The 19,387-nt window shown below is 47.6% G+C and overlaps 3 protein-coding genes across 24 annotated transcripts in view; 1 reads left to right on the top strand and 2 right to left on the bottom strand.

Moving 5' to 3' along the window:
• Positions 1–306: 306 nt before the first annotated feature.
• Gm11634 (predicted gene 11634) lies at positions 307–5,877 on the top strand. 3 transcript variants are annotated; one of them, XM_030246232.1, is made up of 4 exons: positions 307–525; positions 3,887–4,238; positions 4,652–4,708; positions 5,637–5,850. In XM_030246232.1, exons 1-4 carry the CDS (start codon positions 436–438, stop codon positions 5,642–5,644), a joined length of 507 nt encoding a protein of 168 aa, XP_030102092.1. In that variant the 5' UTR covers positions 307–435; the 3' UTR covers positions 5,645–5,850. The 3 variants fall into 3 exon arrangements, with proteins under 3 accessions (XP_030102092.1, NP_001359474.1, NP_001350166.1); NM_001372545.1 differs by having other exon boundaries at positions 355–525; positions 4,652–4,701; positions 5,637–5,877; NM_001363237.1 differs by lacking the exon at positions 4,652–4,708 and having other exon boundaries at positions 365–525; positions 5,637–5,877.
• A 1,955-nt stretch (positions 5,878–7,832) lies between these two features.
• Positions 7,833–17,379, bottom strand: Tmem106a (transmembrane protein 106A). Of its 5 annotated transcripts, none has more exons than NM_001359326.1 (9): positions 17,296–17,379; positions 16,917–17,120; positions 15,837–16,063; positions 15,112–15,175; positions 13,229–13,382; positions 10,628–10,768; positions 10,480–10,523; positions 9,633–9,686; positions 7,835–9,288 (listed from the first exon to the last, which is right to left on the bottom strand). In NM_001359326.1, exons 3-9 carry the CDS (start codon positions 16,042–16,044, stop codon positions 9,168–9,170), a joined length of 786 nt encoding a protein of 261 aa, NP_001346255.1. In that variant the 5' UTR covers positions 16,045–16,063; positions 16,917–17,120; positions 17,296–17,379; the 3' UTR covers positions 7,835–9,167. The 5 variants fall into 5 exon arrangements, with proteins under 5 accessions (XP_030101735.1, NP_001346255.1, NP_001346256.1 ...); NM_001359327.1 differs by having other exon boundaries at positions 16,917–16,978; NM_144830.3 differs by having other exon boundaries at positions 7,836–9,288; positions 16,917–16,996.
• Positions 17,380–17,669: 290 nt separating this feature from the next.
• The window catches only part of Nbr1 (NBR1, autophagy cargo receptor), a 29,845-nt gene continuing 28,127 nt past the window's right edge, over positions 17,670–19,387 (bottom strand). For all 16 annotated transcript variants that reach the window (NR_152788.1, XR_388361.2, NM_001252220.1 and 13 more), the window contains one exon: positions 17,670–19,036. Coding sequence is in view for 14 of the 16 variants with exons in the window: in NM_001252220.1 (NP_001239149.1) it covers positions 18,863–19,036 (174 nt within the window). In the remaining 2 variants the exon portion in view is untranslated. The remainder of the gene's footprint in view (positions 19,037–19,387) is intronic.

Genomic DNA, 19,387 nt, shown 5'->3' with positions numbered 1-19,387 from the left:
TGGGAAAGATAATTCCAAACAGCTTGTAAGGAGGGAAGGGCCCTCAGAGGGTCAGGTGCTGCTGCCAGAAACTCCTTGGCCTGTCTCTTGGCAGACACTAGAAGAGAATAATGTATAAGTTTTATTGCCAAATTGTCTCCAGGGCCCACTGAGACTCCAGGCTGAGGAGAGACTGTCTCTTTTTGCTCCTCGAGACTCTGGAGGACCTACAGGGGCTCCCCATGAGCCTTGGTAAGAATGGCCTCCACTTCCCATACTACAGGGGGGCTGCCCAGTTGCCCTGGCAGTGGCCACAGTGGCCACATTGTGAGGTGGTCCGGGTAATAGGCAGGTGTGATCGGGGTGGGAGGAGACAGAAGCGTTTGGGTGCAGCGGCATCATTTTGGGCTTTGCCTGCTCTCACACCCTGCTGGAATTTTCTTTTACCACACCATCATGGGTAGTGCCTACCACTGGGAGGCCCGGCGTCGGCAGATGGCATTGGAACGGAGGAAGGTGCTGATGGCACAGCAGCAACAAGAGCAGGTGCAGGAGAGGGGCTTGGTCCATCAGGGTCCACCCTAGGGCCTCAGGGAGTGGGGAAGGATGAAGGACTCCCGAGGAGTGGATCACTAGCTTGTGAATGTTGTCTGCTGGGGTAGGAGGCAAGCTAGTTCAGTTTTGCGAGAGGTCTCTCACTCTTTTGCCTGGATTGACTAAGAACTTCTGGGCTCAGCTTCCAGTGACTGTTCAGGGTAGTGTGTGTATAGGGCCAGAAAGTTGTGCTGTCTGATATTGTAGCCCTCAGCCTGCATGCTGCTGAATCTCCCCAGTGTGGCTAGTGAGGATGGGGGGCTGAGGCATATGTAAGCTTAACTCAAGTGTAAAATTAGAGCACCCAATTTACATATTGGGAAATGTTTCTAAGCATTTTTTTTTTTTTTTGGCATAACTTGAGTGACTTTTTCAACTGTATTTTCTTGGGGAGAGGAGCAAGGTCTCACTGTGTAGTCCTTTGTAGACCAGGCTAACCAAATTTCCCAACTCCAAGTTCTGGGATTGCAGACATGTGCTATCATGTCTGGCAGATAAAAAGTTTTTTGTTTTTGTTTTTGTTTTCTTGAACCTCAGGTTTTGTTTTTGTTTTTGTTTTGTTTTTTTAATGAAATGTTTTCTCTCTCTTTTTTTTCTCTCTCTTTTTAAAGATTTATTTTATGCATATGAGCACATCGCCATTACTCTCTTCTGGAGTCAGTGCTTTTAACCGCTGAGCCATCTCTCCAGCCCGAACCTCAGTTTGTTTGTTTGTTGTTTTTTAAAGATTTATTTTATGTATATGAGTACACACTGTGGCTGTACAGACAGTTGTGAGCCTTCATCTGGTTGTTTGGTGTGGGGCTGTCAGGTGTAAGGGAAGAGTGGGGAGGGAGAGAGCCCATGTCTGGCCAGAGTTCCTGTGCTCTGGGCAGGCAGATGCAGGAGGACTGCCGGATGCTTTCCACTCAGCCCCAGGTGGGCATCTGGCTGTGTAAAGCCACTGACCCCACATGGCGGGATGGGGGGTGGGGGTGGACAAGGAGCAGCCCCCGATACTAGCCGCCCGGGGCAACACTCTCGGCCCCGGAGGATACCGGAGAGAGGGCAGAGACAGAGAGGTTCCCACGAAGGTGAGAGTTCTTAGTCTGGTCTGTGGCTGGAGTGTAGGAAGGCTTTCTGACAGGAGATTATTAGGCAGGGCTCATTAGGAGAAAGCCTATCCCATCATCCAAGCACAGCAGGCCTTGATGAGCAGAGACAGTCTATGGTTTTAGAGCTTTATTGTAGAAAGGCAGGGGGAAAGAGAAAAGGTAGAAAGAGAGAGAGAGACCAGCCATGGCCAAGAGGAGAGAAGGGGGAAAAGGAGAGAGAGAAGAAAGGCTAGAGTAAGAGGGAGAGAGTAAGGAAAGTAAAAGCTTGAGAGCAAGGAGGGACCAAGAAGCCCCTCTTATAGTGGCCTTGTTATCGTGTTGTTGCTAGGTAACTGGGAGGAGTCTAGCCTGAAGATCAGAAGCTTGGGACATTGTGTACATGACTGAAAGCCATGCTTCTCCTGTGGGGGCTGCGGGGGGCGGTAACTTCGACAGGAGCCAGGGGTCCAGGGGACATGAGGGAATGCCTTCTGTCTCATGTAGGTGGGAATTACCAGTCATCAGGTTCTACCTGGGTTCAGACCTCAACTTGACTGGAGACCAGACTGTCTGTGGCCCAATGCCCACAGTTTGGGAATTGAATTTAGAACATCTGCTCACTCTGGTCAACCCCACTTGCTCAGTCCCAGCTTTCTCCATCCCAAAGATTTATTTATTACTATACATAAGTACACTGTAGCTGTCTTCAGACACACCAGAAGAGGGTGTCAGATCTCATTATGGGTGGTTGTGAGCCATCATGTGGTTGCTGGGATTTGAACTCAGGACCTTCAAAAGAGTAGTCAGTGCTCTTACCTGCTGAGCCACCTCACCAGTTTTTTTGTTTGTTTGTTTGTTTTGTTTTTGTTTTGTTTTGTTTTTTGTTTTTTTCGAGACAGGGTTTCTCTGTGTAGCCCTGGCTCTCCTGGAACTCACTCTGTAGACCAGGCTGGCCTCGAACTCAGAAATCCACCTGCCTCTGCCTCCTAAGTGCTGGGATTAAAGGTGTGCGCCACCACACCCGGCACTCACCAGCTTTTCTATGTGAAAACATTTTTGAGTGAATTTCACCACATAGCCCTAGGTGGCCTGGAGTTTACTGTGTAGACTCGATCGGACTTGAACTCATTGAGACCCACCTCCCTCTGCTTGAGTACTGGGATTAAAGATGTATTGCACCATGCCTGATAATGTATATATTGAAGATTTTTGTATACATGTGTTTTGCTTGCATGTGTGCTTATGTACAATGTACATACTTGGTACTGGAGGAGGATGTTGGATCCCAAGCCTGGTGTCATGGTTGTGAGCTGTCATACGGTGTTGGGAATTGAACCTCAGCCCCATGGGAGAGCAGCTAGTGCTCTTAACCACCGATTCATCTCTCCAGTCCCCCAGACTTACTTTGTGTATGTTTGCCTGTGTGCGTGTGTGTGTGTGTGTGTGTGTGTGCTTGCACACCCCTAAGAGGACAAAAGAAGGTGTCAGATTCCTTGAAGCTGGAGTTTACTATGTAGACAGCTGTGAGCTGCCTGATATGGGTGCTGGACTTAATGTGGGTCCTGGAAACTGAATACAGCTCCCCTGAAAGGACAGCAAACATTCTTCACTGAGGAGCCATCTCTAAGCCCTGAGCTCAGATGCTTCTAATAAAAACTCAGTGTACTCCTGACTGGAGAGATGACTCAGAGGTCCACAGACACCTGCACAATACACGCAACATACTCCCCCCCCACATACATATAGTTAAAAATAATAAAAAGTAGGAGCTGGAGAGCAAGAGCATGGTGGGGAAGAACACTGGCTACTCTTTCAGAGGACTCAGGTTTGATTCTTAGCACCCAAAGGGTAACCTTTAGCTTGTGGCAATCCTCCTGTCTTTACCTTCCAAGTTCTGGGGTAGTAAGTGTGTGCCACCGCATCCAGAAAACCCATTTTCATATACTTAGTGAACTCTGGCAATGGAATCACAGGCAGTTGTGAACTGCTAATGTGGGTGGTGGGAACTCAGGTCCTCTGAAAGAGGAATGTATGTGCTGCTAACTATGGAGCCGTCACTCCAGCCCCAGGAACTGCTCTTTATCCCTCAGCCTCTAGTTCAAAGGATAGAGACAGACTTCTGGCAGTCTACACTTCTCCCTTGCTCCACTGCCCAGTTTATCTTGTAGGTGAGGAGAGATGATGTCACTTGCTGGGTTTTTTTTTTGTTTGTTTGTTTGTTTTTGTTTTTTTTTTGCTAGAATGCAAAAAAGCAGGAAGAGAAGAAACAGCATTTTGAGAAAACATCTCAGCCACACCAAGATTCAAAAGGACCCCAACAGGATTCAAAAGGACCCCAACAGGATTCAAAAGGGCCACCGCCTGCACAGCCAGAGCAACAAGCACAGCCACAGGAGAAGGCACAAGGACAGCCACAGCCGCCTGGGCCAAAGTCACAAAAGGAGCAAGACCCACCTACACAGAGCATCTTCAAGGATGGTCTCCAAAAAGACACCCAAAGGCAAGGACCCCAGACTAAGCCAACCGGAGCTCAACAAGATGGCCAGCAATCCTGTAGAGTGTGCAGTAAACCCCCCATCCTTCCAGGCCGCGGTGAGTGTGGCAGCCGAGAGGGCAGGAGGTGAGGGGGCCCCTTACACGCACCCCAGTCCTGTAGTTTAGAAGTTCTCTTGGTCCCTGTCCTGTCCAATCTTTCCTGGCACTCTTGTCCTCTAACAGCCTTAAATGTCCTCCTTCTGAATAGATTTCCTCCAACCTAAGTTAGTAAAGAAAGAATAGAGTGATTGGGTAGGTGTCGGTCATTTTTCTAGGGCATGGCAGAGAAGGTAAGGTGGGGATGTTGTAGGTTATCGGCAGATAAAATTTGAGCCCTATAAAGTCTGGAACAGGGAACCACAGAATGCCTTCCTAGTGGAGATTCTGTGCCTAGCCACAGGAAGGGCCTATTCCTACCCCCAGCCTCCTTAGCGACTGCTAGTTGAGTGACTTGTGCTTTGTCTTATCAGGTATCACGAATGATTGCCAGTCTAGCTCTTCTAAATATTCCCGACTCACGGTGAGAGGTAAAGGGGCTCTGGCTAAGCGTTGAGTGCAGGTCCTCCTGTGCCTGTGGAAGCCAAGGGGGATTTCTTAGCATAGGTCCAGGGAGAGAACTGGAATCATTTCAAAGTCACTTCTGGGTTTTGTTTTGAAATTATTTTTGTAGTACAGGGAATTGAACCCAGGGCCTTGTGCATACTAGTTAAATGCTTACCCCTGAGCTATTGTCCCTATCTACTCTACCCTCCTTAAAAAAAAAAAAATTTACTTAAAAAAAAGTAGTTACTTATGTGTTTTTCCACATGGGTGGGTATCTGAGGAGGCCAGAAGACAGCAGTAGATTCCCTAGAGCTGGAATTACAGGTAGTTGTGAGCTGTCTGGTGTGAGTGTTGGAAATAGCAAGCACATTTTTTTTCTTTTTTAAGACAAAGTCTCCGTGTAGCTTTGGCTGTCCAGGGACTCATAGAGCAGCCTGGCCTTGAACTCATAGATATCTGCCTGCCTCAGCCTCTGTTGTGCTGGGACTAAAGGCGAATCCTACCTACCACTTGGCCTGTGAGCTCCAGCCTCCTACTTTTTTTTTTAGTTTGAGGCAGGATCTTGTTACGTATCCTGGGCTCGCTTTGAACTCACTCAGAACCTCAAGCAAGTCTTGAATTTGAGATCTTCTTAATTCAGCTTCCCAAGTAGCCAAGATTACAGGCTTGAGCCATCAGGCCAGACTACCAGCTGGTAACTCCTAATCATTGTATAAAATGGCAGGACTGACTGGGGCATCGGTACCGAGAGCAAGGCCACCTGTGCCGGTTCTCAGCAGTGTAGGCTGGAGAGCAGCTGCTCTGTTTTATTTCACACTTTGATATTTTACCATTTTCTCAAAGCAGCAGCACATCCAGAAACAACTGACTCGTTTTGCTTCCTGTCTTTTTTTTTTTTTTTTTTTTTTTTAGTCAACTAATTACATCCAGCAGTGGTGATCCAGAGACGGACTCCAAGACTTGATGAAAGTGAATAAAAACAAAACCCAAAAATCAACCAAACAAAAAACCCAAGCACCACCAAACAAACAACAACAAAAAAAACCAAACCAGACAGCAACCACACTTTCTTTCCACCCAGCAATCTTTCAAATCCAAAAAGCCAGTTGCATTTGGAAAGGAGGCTAGCTGGAATTAAAATGTAATTCCTGGAAAGAACCAAGAGACTGGTTAATGAGCACAGGAGGAGGGAGGAGGGCAGAAGGACCCACAGTGGAGGTGAAAGACGGAAGAGCAAGCCCATGCTGTTTGTGGCCAAGCCTAGGGAGAACATGGTCTTGAGCCCCCACCCCCATGCCCACCCCAAGCTTGCCCTTCCTACAACTATGACCACTGTTCCTTATTGGGATGACAGGCTTCATGGCTTGTTAATGAGCATCGCTTCTTGAGATACAGCCTGAGAAGGGAGGGGCTGCAATACACTAGAGCAGCTGAAGAATCAGGGGTGGGGGGGTCTTATACAGTTCTGCGCTCATACTAGGTATGGAGCTGTTAAAACAGGGGAGGCAGGAGGGGACTGAGAGAATTCAGAAGAGAGATGTTGCAGCAATGGGCTCAGGACACGTGGCCCTGGAAAGGAGACGAGCTTGCCTGCTAAAGTTCTCAAGCTCCTTTCTTCCTAGGTTGTCATACCTTTCACTTAGCAGAGGGCCAGGAGGTTCCCAGTCCAAGCTGGAAGAGGAGGCAGGGCTGGGGACCCTCAGTATTAGTCTCCAGGAAGACACAAATCCTATGAAGGCCTTTCTGCTCCAATTCTGAGAAAGCCTCCCTTAGTCACATCAGTCACAATGATGTGGGGGAACCAATGGGTGATTTCGCATTAACACAGGGCATCAGCTCAGGGTCAGGAGCTTTGCGTTGGGGTAGTCTAGGGATGATACCTGAATGGTTATCAGTGGGACAGTGTGGAGACTGGCTTGGAACTAGAATAGTAATCAAATGTATCTAGGGATACAAAATGGGAGAGAGCAAGCCTTGTGGATAATCACTCAGAAGCCAGAGAAGTAGAACATGATTCAAAGGCTTGGAAGCCTGTGTGCCTATCAGAACAGAAAAGTTTGTAGCCTGAGGAGGTAGCCAGTTGGTAAAGTTCTCTCATTTTGCACATACCAAGGCCTTAGTTTCATCCTCAGAACCTAGGTGTAATGGCTGGTTTCATATGCCAACTTGACACATGCTAGAGTCATCACAGAGAAAGGAGCCTCAGTTGAAGAAATGCCTCCATGAGAGCCAACAGTTGGCCTTTTTTTAAAATTAGTGATCACTGGGAGAGGGCCCAGCTCGAGGTGGGTGTTACCATCCCTGGGCTGGTGGTCCCGGGCTTTGTAAGAAAGCAGGTTGAGCAAGCCAGAAAAGCAAGCCAGAAATCAGCATCACCTCACCACCCCCACATATGGCCTCTGCATCAGCCCCGCTTCCAAGTTTTCATCTGTGTGAGTTCCTGTCTTGACTTCCTCCAAAGATGGACTATGATCTCCAAGTGTAAGCTAAATAAACCCTTTTCTCCTCAACTCCCTTTTTGGTCATGATGGTTTTTTGTTGTTGTTTTTTTGTTTGTTTGTTTTTCGAGACAGGGTTTCTCTGTATAACCCTGGCTGTCCTGGAACTCACTTTGTAGACCAGGCTGGCCTTGAACTCAGAAATCCGCCTGCCTCTGCCTCCCGAGTGCTGGGATTAAAGGCGTGCGCCACCACGCCTGGCTAGATCCTGGTGTTTTTGTTGTAGGAATAAAAACCCTAACTAAATCATATGAAAAGCTGGCACAGTGGCACATGCTCGAGATCCCAGCACTTGGGAGTTGGATACAGCCAGCTTCCCTGGAACATGACTTTTCTTCTTACGGATAGTGTCTGGTACAGGGACACACACCTTTAATCCCAGCCCTTGGGAGGCAGAAGCAGTCAGGGCTATACAGTGAGACTCTGTCTCAAAATAAAACACAGTAACAAGAAAGAAAAAAAAAGCAATACCCAAAGAACACCCAAGAAAGTGCTCTGACCTCCACACGCATGTGCACAAGCATGCGCACAAGCATGCACACACAGATTCTTCGTGGGATGTTGGTACACCAGCACCCCTTGTTTTTCTGTCCAGGAATGCCCCTTTTCCTTCGGCTAAAGAACAATTTATTGTTAGAAATCTTTTACATTTGATGGTTTATACACTCTAATCTCAGCTTGACTTCCCTGGGTCTCCTTTGGTTTGTACACCTTAGCCCTGGCTACCCAGGAGGGAAAACTTGGTGCAGACAAGACTTCCTCTCCCTCTGTGTAGCCCCAGGCTAGTTACCCAGCTCAGTTACCACCATTTCCTTGCATTCTTCTCACTTCAAATTCAATTTTCCCCAACCACACCGCCCTTCGCCTTTGCACCTGTCTGGAGGGCAGAGGCTAGCTAGCTTTAGAGAACACACATTTCTGCTCTCCGGCAACAGACATCATATCTCCACCTGGAGTCCAGTAGAAAACTGGGGGTTACCTGTGGTTTGGCGTCAGTGTAGTGACAGGCAAGGAAGGAAATTCTGGTGAATCTGTCACTCTTCAGTCACATCCCAGAGGACAGCAGAGGGTGGGCCTGATGCAGAGAATCCATGAGAGCCCCACAGCTTTGGCCTGGTATCAACAGCTTATGTCCTTCATGCTTTCTGAACACTGCCCCTGGGCCTGCTCTACTGCCTGTCTTACCTGTGTGCACTCACATGGGCTCTGGATGGTGGGCTTAGAAACTTTCCTTTAATAAATATCTTTGCAACTGGCTCTGCCTTTGCTCTAGGGTACACCCGATGGTTTCTCCTCAGCTCCTTGGTTTCTGCTGTGAAGATAGCATTGGAGCCAGTCTATAGAGAAGAGTTTAGATGGTGTAAATCTCCCTTCCTGGAAGCCAGGGATAGTATTCCGAACCTGGGAGGATGAGGACCTTATTGTCTACCATTTACTGAGAGAAGTAGTCTATTACCCTCATTATCACATGATCAAAGCAAGACAGTACAGGAGAACATTTATAGTCACCCAAGGAGACCTTGGAAACAGCACTGGATATCCCCAAAGCCACTTATTACTGGGAGGAGAGCTTGAAAAAGATTCATCCATGCTGCAAAGTCTAGATAAAACTACAGCTTTCTCTTCGTTGCGATTGAAGACCCACCCTGGCGGAGCTGGGTAACCAACATGCTCAGTCCCAAGACAACGCCAAGGTAGCCGTTCCTCCCCACACAGACCATGGGTAAGATCCATCAGAAGCGACTCGTGGGGGAGTGGGGAGGTCTGAGGACTCAGGGACTATGACATTGTTACAGAAGCTCTGTGTGCTGAGGGTGTTAGGGGAAGGCAGGGCCCAAAGCAGGACTTTTCCTTCAACAAAGTCCCTACAGTCTTTCCTTGAGCTCCACGGAGCTGAGCTGCAGATCAGCTTGCAGGTGCCTGGAGTCCAGGGGCGGCAGACAGATCAGGCTGGGCGGGGCAGCTCCAGGTGGGGCAGGGACATGTTTTCTCTGCAGTCTACATATTCAAAGCTCTCGAAGGGCAGCTGTTGCGGATGGCTTAGGAAGGAGCAGGTCAGAGAACCCCTGGAGAGGAAGCAGGGCTTGTGGTAAAATCAGAGAGGGGAAGGACAGCTTTGGCCTGGCTCTACTGTGTGTGTGTGAGGCTGGCTCCCTAAGGACCTCCCTCCCACTTCCTTCGGCTACCTGCTCTGCCAAGATACTGAGGCAGCTGCCCCACCTGTGTTCCCGAAGCTCCAGGCAGGGCGCCTAAGCAAGACCTGTGTAAGATAAGATCTGGAACAGGCCCTAATCTCTGGAGCTAACAAAGACGATATCAGTTACCGGGTGCTCTTTCTTTACCCTGTGTAATATGGCTAAGTCGAGACTGAAGTGGGAGTGGGGACACAGGAGTTCCACGCCATACTTACTGGATATTCAAAAGAATATGGTGGACTCTGATTTTCGGCCATGTACAGATTTTGCTGAGAGAGAGAGAACATTGAACTTTGTTTTACAGTGAGCAGGTGGTCAGGAAACTCCAAGGAGACTTACAAGTCACAAGGCACAGTTTTCTTGCCTCCCATCGGAAGCCTCTAAGATGTCACTCCTAACTCTTATTCTCTAGGATGAGCCTGGTCACCTGGCCATCCACGTTATTGGCCCAAGCACACCCTGACCTCTTCTTGGCAGAAAACTAGGTATTTTTCTTCCACAGGGATTCAAAGAGTCCGATTCACATAAAGATTAACAAAATTGCACCCTGTCATTCTAATCTAGGCCCAACAGGAAGAGAATGTGGACTTTTACCCTTGCATATTGCAGTCCTAGCCACAAGAGGGCAGGCCTGAGGCGGGTCCCTGAGTCTGAAGCAACCAGGAAACCGGTAATCAGAAAGTGGATACTTTTAAAATTTAAAAATACATTTGGTTGCTGGGCAGTGGTGGCTTGCACCTTTAATCCAACCATTTGGGAGGCAGAAGCAGGCGGATCTCTGAGTTCGAGGCCAGCCTGGTCTACAGAGCGAGTTCCAGGACAGCCAGGGCTACCCAGAGAAATCCTGTCTCAAAAAGCAAGAAACATTGCGTGTAGGCACACTTGAGTAATGGTAAATGTCTGGATATCAACGGACAACTTGTGGGAGTGGGTTCTCTTTCTCTTCCTATCATGCAAGACTGGAAGATTAAACTCAGGGTATGGTGGCAAACACCTTTACCTCAGCAGCCCTTCAGTGACTATTTAGCTGGTTAAGGAGAGAGGAGACCAAAGGGCACTCACTATGTGTTTTCATCCAAAATCCTGCTGGCAACTTCGTAAGGCATCTGTCAAGCAGAGGGGCACAAGATTAGCTGTACCTCAGGCTGGCCCCTCTCCGTCACCACATTACATGCCTGTGTAGAGGGCTGGCCAGGAAGAGGGACGTTACCTGCTCACTGGCCAATGGGCCGATGTGCAGGCGGAGGCTGCTGGTGACCTGGCCTACCACAGAGGCCTGGTGGAGCACCTCGGCCGTCAGCTGTGTCACTGTGATGGGATAGAAGTTGCTGTTGAAGATGTTCAGGACATTCTGGAGGTGACAGCAAGGAAAAGCATAATTTAAAATTTTTTTCAGACCTTTTTTAAAAAAGATTTATTTATTATTATATATTATTTATAGTACACTGTAACTGTCTTCAGATGCACCAGAAAGAGGGTGTCAGATCTCATTACGGATGGTTGTGGGCCACCATGTGGTTGCTGGGATTTGAACACAGGACCTTCGGAAGAACAGTCGGTGCTCTTAACCGCTGAGCTCTCCAGCCCTCAAAACTTTTTTTTTTTTTTTTTTTTTTTTTGAGACAGGGTTTCTCTGTGTAGCCCTGGCTGTCCTGGAACTCACTCTGTAGACCAGGCTGGCCTCCAACTCAGAAATCTGCCTGCCTCTGCCTCCCGAGTGCTGGGATTAAAGGCATGTGCCACCACGCCCGGCTCAAAACTTATTTTTAATGATGTTATTTATTTATTTATTATATCTAAGTACACTGTAGCTGTCTTCAGATGCGCCAGAAGAGGGTGTCAGATCTCATTACGAATGGTTGTGAGCCAACATGGGGTTGCTGGAATTTGAACTCAGGACCTTTGGAAGAGCAGTTGGTGCTCTTAACCACTGAGCCATATCTCCAGCCCTTAAATGATGGTTCTTAAAACACGTTAACCTCCCTTGTAGCCCACTATCCACCAGAAGTAGTGGAAAACAAAGGATATGGGGGATGTGGACCAGTTTAGAAAGGCTCTTTGGAGCAACTCCCATCCGTGCTGTCTGGAAATCAGCAGTTCAGTGCATAGGTCAGCAGCGGCAGCTCTATCTACTGGCACGCACTTCACGGATACACTAGCAGTCCAGTTCAGTAGTCAGGTTAGCAACAGCGGCGACACGACAACCTCGCAGAGACAGCCAGGCCTCAGCCTCAGCTCAAGCTCTGCTGTGCCTCTCTCAGGGAAGTGAAGATCAACGAAGACTTGTGACCCACAAGCATTGCACAACTAGCTGTACCAGCAAGCCTAGCTCAGCCTCCGCATCTCTGTCCAGTCCTATTTACACCCTCCAAACATCACATGTCCTCCACACGCCTTGCCTCAGCACATGCAGCTAATTAGTGAGTCATCAGAAGCGGCTAGAAATGGCAGCACACCAGCACAAGGTTTTTTTGGGTGTTTCTCTCTCTCTCTCTCTCTCTCTCTCTCTCTCTCTCTCTCTCTCTCTCTCTCTCTCTCTCTCTCTCTTTTTTTCTGAGACAGGGTTTCTCTGTATAGCCCTGGCTGTCCTGGAACTCACTTTGTAGACCAGGCTGGCCTGGAACTCAGAAATCCACCTGACCCTGCCTCCCAAGTGCTGGGATTAAAGGCATGCACCACCACCTGGCTTTGGTGTTTCTCTTTATAGCGTCCTGAAAAACGCAGCTCAACTATGCAAGGTAGACCAACACATGTGTGTTACATGTTAGCCAAGTATCCTTCATACCTGTCCTTTCATGTGCTTGCTTTAGCAGAACATCTTCTCTCCTGTGTCCACTTTAAGGAAATGTTCCTTTGCGTGTTTGTCCCAACATAACGCGCAACCGACTTTCCAACTTCAGGAAAGAAACGGTGACGATGGCACCCCATGGTAGGGAGAGCACAAGCAGCTGCATCAGCCTAGCTCTTTGGCCTGAGTCCCACCCCACCCTTTTGGGCCTCAGTTTCAAAGGACTCTGAAGGCTCTTAATGACAGGGGTCACCTTTAAGGGTTCTGTGGTGTACCCCTACAGTCCCAGTCAGTCTGGAGGCTGAGATCACTTGAGCTTGGGAATTTAAGACCCAACTTAGGTAACACAGTGAGAATCTACCCATCAAAGCTGCTGGCTCAGGATCTGTGTGTGTGTGTGTGTGTGTGTGTGTTTCAAGGCAAGGTTTCTCAATGTAGCCCTGACTGTCTTGGAACTGACTCTTGTAGACCAGGCTGGCCTTGAACTCACAGAGATCTGTCTGCCTCTGTCTCTTGAGTAAGTGATGGGATTAAAGGTCTGTGCCACCACCACCTGGCCAGGTTTTTTTTGTTTGTTTTGTTTTTTTTAAAGATTTATTTTTATGTGCACTCGAGTTTTGGCTGCATGCATTTCCGTGTGAGGATGTCAAATCACTCGGAACCGGATTACAGGCAGTGTGAGCTGCCGTATGGGTGCTGGGAACTGAACCTGGGTCCTCTGGAAGAACAGCCAGAGGTCTTAACTGCGAAACCATTTCTCTAACCCTCCAATATCCAGTTTTACCCTACTCTGTTTCTCTCCATTTTTTTCTCCTGGACATCCCTGTTCTTTCCTATGACTGATCTGGTCCAGATTCTGACCCTCCATGATTCGGAGTCCCAATTCCATACGATCTACTACGGAGCTCATGTTGCCTCAGAATGGTCTGCATACCACGAGGTCCTTGGTATCTACCCCTTAGGCTACATGGTGGTGCTTTGGAGAAGAACGTAGGGGTGAAATGAGGAGCGGCTACCACGTACCGTCGTGTTGAGCTGTACGTGAGCGTCTTCAAAGGTTACTGTGGAAGAGTTGAGGCCGACAGGACGCACAGCAATGGGCCGGGGATACAGGAAAAAGATGGTGAGGGAGAAAATCAGCAGGCAGATGGCCACCGACAGGAACACAAAGAGCTTCCTGCGTGAAAGAAAGCAGGAAGAGAGAAATCTGAACACCAAAGAAACCTGGAGGGGACTCAAGACCCCCAAACACGTTCTCTTTCACATCATCTGGCAACTGCACACTTAGCTCTCTAGCTGTGGTTCAGAACAGGATTGGAAGGCAGGCAACCTGGCTTTCACCCCAACTCTCTATCCCCATTGACATAATGCCCAGTGACACTATCTAACCTCTTCAAAAGCCCAGGATGTCCGTAAGTGGAGATAACTGTATTTCATAGAATTTCCTATGGTCCACAGAGGAAAAAACAACTGTTCCTGGCACACAACAACATCTCAGCGAGTGCTATGGTCACTACTAGAAACCAGTCCACGATTATTTGAGAGCTCTGAGTTTTAATATTTAACTAAAGCCAATTCTTTGAATGGGATACCATTTACCCATGCTAATCAATCAGAGATATGAATTAAAAGAGACAGGACTCAGCATTTTATGAGGGGCACTGCTTGTTTCTAATTTTATCACAGAGGGACACTTGTGGGAGTTAGTTTGCTCTTACCATGTGTACTGGCTAGTTTTGTGTCAACTTGACACAGCTGGAGTTATCACAGAGAAAGGAGCTTCAGTTGAGGAAATGCCTCCATGAGATCCAACTGTATGGCATTTTCTCAATTAGTGATCAAGGGGGAAAGGCCCCTTGTGGGTGGGACCATCTCTGGGCTGGTAGTCTTGGGTTCTATAAGACAGCAGGCTGAGCAAGCCAGGTGAGGCAAGCCAGTAAAGAACATCCCTCCATGGCCTCTGCATCAGCTCCTGCTTCCTGACCTGCTTGAGTTCCAGTCCTGACTTCCTTGGTGATGAACAGCAGTATGGAAGTGTAAGCCAAATAAACCCTTTCCTCCCCAACTTGCTTCTTGGTCATGATGTTTGTACAGGAATAGAAACCCTGACTAAGACACCATGTGAGGCCTGGAGTTTGAACTCAGGTTATAGACTAGAGAGCAAGCACCTTGACCTGCTGAGCCATCTCTTGGGAGATGTACTTTTAGTACAGTGGCTGGGGAGGAGGCTGGGCAACAGCTCTCAGGTAGAAGCTGAGGGTCTTTGGAGGAGGTTACGGGGATCCATGGTAAATGGATGCTGACCACATAAAGGATCATGGGCACCACACTGAAGCCCAGGGCTGCTTCTGAGGTTCCAAAGTGGTCCAGAACAGAGATCTGAGCAGCTTGTTTTCAATCTCTCGTAGAAAGAAACATAAACTGCAATAGCAAAAGTAGCGGCAACCAGGGCGATTTATTCTCTCTTGGAAGGACTTGTACAGCCATGAAATGGCCTTAGCTATCCCTTAGCTATGATCCATGCTGCCTTATATTATGTTATATTTTGAATGACATATAAGTGTACATATTTACGGGGCATGATATTTTAACATATGTCACCTACATTATGAAACAAAGTTAATTAGCAAAACTATGGCATTGGCTTTTTATTGCTAAAGATCAAACCCAGGGCCTCGTGCATGTTGGCTAAGCAAACACACTATCAGTGAGCTACAATCCCAGCCGCTAATACTATTACTATCATTCTTAAACAAACAATCCTTGGAAACACGAATGTAGTGTAAGTTTGAGCACAGTAAGACTCGGGCTTCTAGATGAAAACCAATGGAAAAAAACCAAACAAACCGGGAGATCTAAAGAGGGGAGACAGGTAAGGCAGCCCCTAAGGGATGTATGAAGCTCACGTGCGTCTGGGCTTCAGCCTTTGGTCTCCATAAGGGATGAGAGCAACCAGCTGCTTCTCTTGCTCTGCAGAGGGAGAGAGAGAGAGAGAGAGAAAGAGAGAGAGAATGCCAAGGAGTGCCCATGACAAACATTTCCTGTGCCAGCCTCCCTCAAGCGCCCCTCCACTCCATCTTGCAGTGCCAGGAGCACGATGCCTCTGTCCCATGGCAGGATTGGGAGCACTGTCAAAATTGAAGTTGACAGCCCAGCTTTCAGCTCGGAGAGGAATGGGACTTCCATAACCAGGTATGAGACACACTGAGTCACTACAAAGTCAGAGGTGGCCCTGTTCCTTTGGAGAGGTCCTTTTTTTTTTCCGAGACAGGGTTTCTCTGTATAGCCCTGGCTGTCCTGGAACTCATTTTGTAGACCAGGCTGGCCTTGAACTCAGAAATCCGCCTGCCCCTGCCTCCCGAGTGCTGGGATTAAAGGTGTGCGCCACCACGCTTGGCTTGAAAAGGTCATTTTTAACTTCCCAAATCCCAAGACACTGGCTTGAGGAACAGACAGACACGAAACTTTCCTCTAGGAGCTGGGGAATAGAACCACAGCAGGACCTGGGTCCTTCTTGGCCAGCCTGAGACTGCATACGTAGGAGAGGTCTACCTACTCCAGGAGATGTGGAGGGGCAGATCCGGATCGCTCCCTGGTTTCTAGAGTATTTCCAGAGCCTTGGGCTACTCACCTTGGGGGATCTCCCCATTGCCTTGGCAGGTAGGACAAGTCACAAAGCTGGAACTAGCAGCCTTTTCATAAGGCATACAGGAGTGTGCTGGCTTGCTGCTACCAGTGCTGAAGTAGTTGGCAGCCTGGCTGGCCATGGCTGGGTTATCAGGTAGGATAGGCTTGTCCTCATCCTTCCGAGAGGTGAGCTGGGAGACTGCCTTACCCATAGTCCAGCGGAATTTTTCACTAATGAGAAATAAAACAAGGTTCAGAGCTATTAACCTGTTAGCACTGATGTGAGGTTTTAAGTTTTTAAGATTGCCAAGAAGCCCTACCATTATCTAAGAAGCTTTTGCTTAGGGAAGAACAGTTTGGGAGGTGCCTTGGAACTCTTTTTTTTTTTTTTTTAAGTAAGAGTTCAATTCAGAGGAAATCAAAGAAAAGCAGAAGTTATTTCACTTTAAGGGATTTCTGCAAGTGAATGTAGAATTTTTTTTTTTAAACCAGGAAAAGCTGAGCTGTCCTTTATTTTAAAGACAGGGAAGCTGGGTAGGACTAGGAGCGGGAAGCACAGCTTCCTATTATGGAAGGGTCCTTTTGTCTTTTCTAATCAAGTGATTACTCTGTAGAAATCCCAGAGCAGATAGGCCTGAAATCTGATTGGGAGTGTAGAAGGCAGGCTTCTTTCTATTCGGGAGTTTGGCTGGAAAAGCAGGGCTTAAGGGGTCAGAGTTGCGCACGCCTTTGATTCCAGCACTCGGGAGGCAGAGGCAGGCGGATTTCTGAGTTCGAGGCCAGCTTGGTCTACAGAGTGAGTTCCAGGACAGCCAGGGCTATACAGAGAAACCCTGTCTCGAAAAAACCAAAAAAAAAAAAAAAAAAAAAAAAAGAGCTGTGGCTAAGAAACCCTGTGAAACTGGACTGGGAGGGAGCCTTGATCCATTCATTGCTTTCTGAGACTTCGGAGTCTGTTCTTCCTAAGGCAAGGTCAAGGCCAAATCTGAACTTTGCCCCCAATCCCTGAGTAGTGGCTTGAATGACGCAGTAACTCCTTAGGATACTCACATCTTCCTGGGCTAAAATAAAGACCCTTACTCACCTGGTTTAGGTCTGGGATTCCAGGCTCTGCTCAGCTCCAAGATTGGGTTTTCTGGAATGCTCCTTTGGGGAGAAGGGCCTCTAGGGTAGGGTGGAGTTGAACAGCTCAATTCAGCGGAGACCAGAGAGAGTCAATGTGTTGAAAGTGGGGAGCAGGGACTCTTGTCTACCGGGAGGGTCAAGTCCTCTCTACTAGGGGATTCTGCTATGGTAGGCAAGGAAGGAAAAGGTAGGATTTCATCGAGGAAGGATTTTAAATCCCACCTCACTGGCCGTTAGTCAAATTTGGGCAACAACGTGTTGGGCGCTGAGTAAGCCCAAACGTCTCTGAATTCTTGCTTTGAAAAGGGTAAAGAGATGGGGTCCCAGGGACGCCTTACCAGGTGACAACGCCCTCAGCAAAATCGAAACTGCGGGAGCTGCACATTTAACACAAGCTCGGAGTCCAAGCCGGGCTCGGCCCCGCCCCTCGCTCCCGCCCCGCCCTCTCCTCCTGAGAGGCCACTGGAAGACACTTCCGGCTCTGCGAGTCTCACAGGACAAATGTTGCTATCGCCAGGACCAAACTAGTTCAGGTACGAGTTTCAAATAACACGTATTCACAATTCTTTTAAGTTGCTACGTGCAAGTACAACGGAACGAAAAACTGGACCTAGATGGACAGGTCCCTCCAAATATACCCAATTTCTCACATCATGGGGCTCTGCCTCTACCCCAAACCCCAGGAAAACATTTTAAACAATAAACAGCTTGGTTGGCTTGCAGTTTGAATTGTGGTTTATTTAGAAGCATTCAAGAGTTAGATTGTAAATAAACATATTATGAGTAATTAAGATCGCCATTTATTATAAATACCAACTAAGTTAAATAATACTATTTTAACTATCCCCTTTGAGCTGGAGTTCAGATACCTTTTCTCAAACATGAATAAAATCTTTAGTGTTGTGTTGCCTTTTCTTTCACCATCTGGACCCAAAGCTTCCCTTTATAAACTAAATGAGACCTAGAACTCTTGACAGAGCCTTCTTCCCATCTATTCTAATGGTAAACTAACCTTTCTGTGGGTTAGCCCCAAAGCATTACTTCCTGTTCTCGGCTTTCTAGGGCTGGATACCTCACAAGGGGATTCCACACATTCGGAAAGTCAGCAGCAGTTCTGTGTCCTTTCACCCACACCCGACCTTACTGAGATGAGTATTTGCACATGCTTGTCCTTCCAATCCACTGTGACAGTCAGTAAAAGGACGACTACTAACTTTCCCTTTCTGTAACAGGTGCCCCCCCCATAGGATTAGCAAAATATTTCACACTACCCAGGATTCTCCTTAAATAAAATTTATGCAAAATTACTTTGACAGACACTGCTCAGTGGGTGCTGTGGGTTAACCCGAATGCCTCCTGTCCTTCCAGGTTCCTGCTAGGCCTTCTGAAAGCAAAGTGTTCCTCATTTCTAAGTCTTTGAGGAACATGACTTTCTTGATCTGCTGTCTTTATGTAGCTATGAGGCTTGCGATTGGTTATAGAAACTAGGTGAATAATTCTTGGAAACATTCAAGGTTAATCTTTAAAAAACAAAAACCAAACTAATATTTAACAGCCCATTAAAAACATCCACATGAACCAAAGGAAAATACTCAATTTCAATACAAGCAGAAGGAAAAGCGATCTAAGGAAGTCCAAGTTACTCGCTTCCACGGACTACAGCGGCGAGAGTTCTGTCCAGCTGAGTTGAAAACTGTCTTCCTACCATTCATCCCATTTCTACAGTGAAAATTTAAGTTCTGGCCTTTGATTTGCTCCAAAAAATACTGTAACAGGTACTGTTTTGACAATTCAGAGACATAGATTCATCAGATTAAAAAGCAAGCAAGGGCTTCCACCCACACTCAATGACAGCAGAGAGACCACCTCTGAGCGGCAGGCAGTTATTTAATACAAGGTCAGTCCTCAATAGCGGTGGCTGTACCAGTCGTTGTTATTCACTTGAAGGAGCTCTGTCACAACCTGCAGGATATTGTAATTGTGTTTTCTCAGCAGCCTTAGGTTCAGCTGCCTGTCGCAGAATCCCATTTCAAAGAGATGGGCCATCAGGGCTGTGGTCTGATCTTCAGAAACGATGGGCTGTGCAGAGACAAGGAGACATTTTTCTATATAATTTGCTTCTTTGCAAATCTGTATTACACTGTCATCCTAGTGTTTCCTCCTTATTCAAAGTGTTGGGTGATCAGATGCAAGGGCACAACTTTCCTGTTTCCCTAACAAGTCAATGGGGTTGACAGTGCTGCTGACTATGTGTGTGCGTAACTGAAGGAGAGGGTGACAGAGGATGCTTCAGAGGACTTTCTGAAAGCAGCGCGCTCAGGCACAGTGGCTCACACCTGCGATTCCTGCTTGGAGGAAGAACATAGGTTTGGCTACAGAATGAGCCCTTGTATCCAAAACCCCAAACAAACAAAACCACCCATTCTTCAG

Source organism: Mus musculus, chromosome 11 (assembly GCF_000001635.26).
Source record: "Mus musculus strain C57BL/6J chromosome 11, GRCm38.p6 C57BL/6J".
NCBI lineage: Eukaryota > Metazoa > Chordata > Mammalia > Rodentia > Muridae > Mus > Mus musculus.
This window is presented reverse-complemented; position numbering and strand designations above follow the sequence as displayed.

Bases quoted from the DNA above. Each gene is read 5' to 3' on its own strand.
- Tmem106a (XM_030245875.1), bottom strand. From the start codon at position 17,342: ATGTGCAGCTCCCGCAGTTTCGATTTTGCTGAGGGCGTTGTCACCTG. The intron at 10,769-13,228 runs GTACGTGGTAGC...TGTCACCTCCAG, and splicing joins ACGTACAGCTCAACACGACG to AATGTCCTGAACATCTTCAA. The intron at 9,289-9,632 runs GTAAGTATGGCG...CTTCCTCTCCAG, and splicing joins CATATTCTTTTGAATATCCA to GGGTTCTCTGACCTGCTCCT.
- Gm11634 (NM_001372545.1), top strand. From the start codon at position 436: ATGGGTAGTGCCTACCACTGGGAGGCCCGGCGTCGGCAGATGGCATTG. The intron at 4,239-4,651 runs GTGAGTGTGGCA...TTGTCTTATCAG, and splicing joins CCCCATCCTTCCAGGCCGCG to GTATCACGAATGATTGCCAG. The intron at 4,702-5,636 runs GTGAGAGGTAAA...TTTTTTTTTTAG, and splicing joins CTAAATATTCCCGACTCACG to TCAACTAATTACATCCAGCA.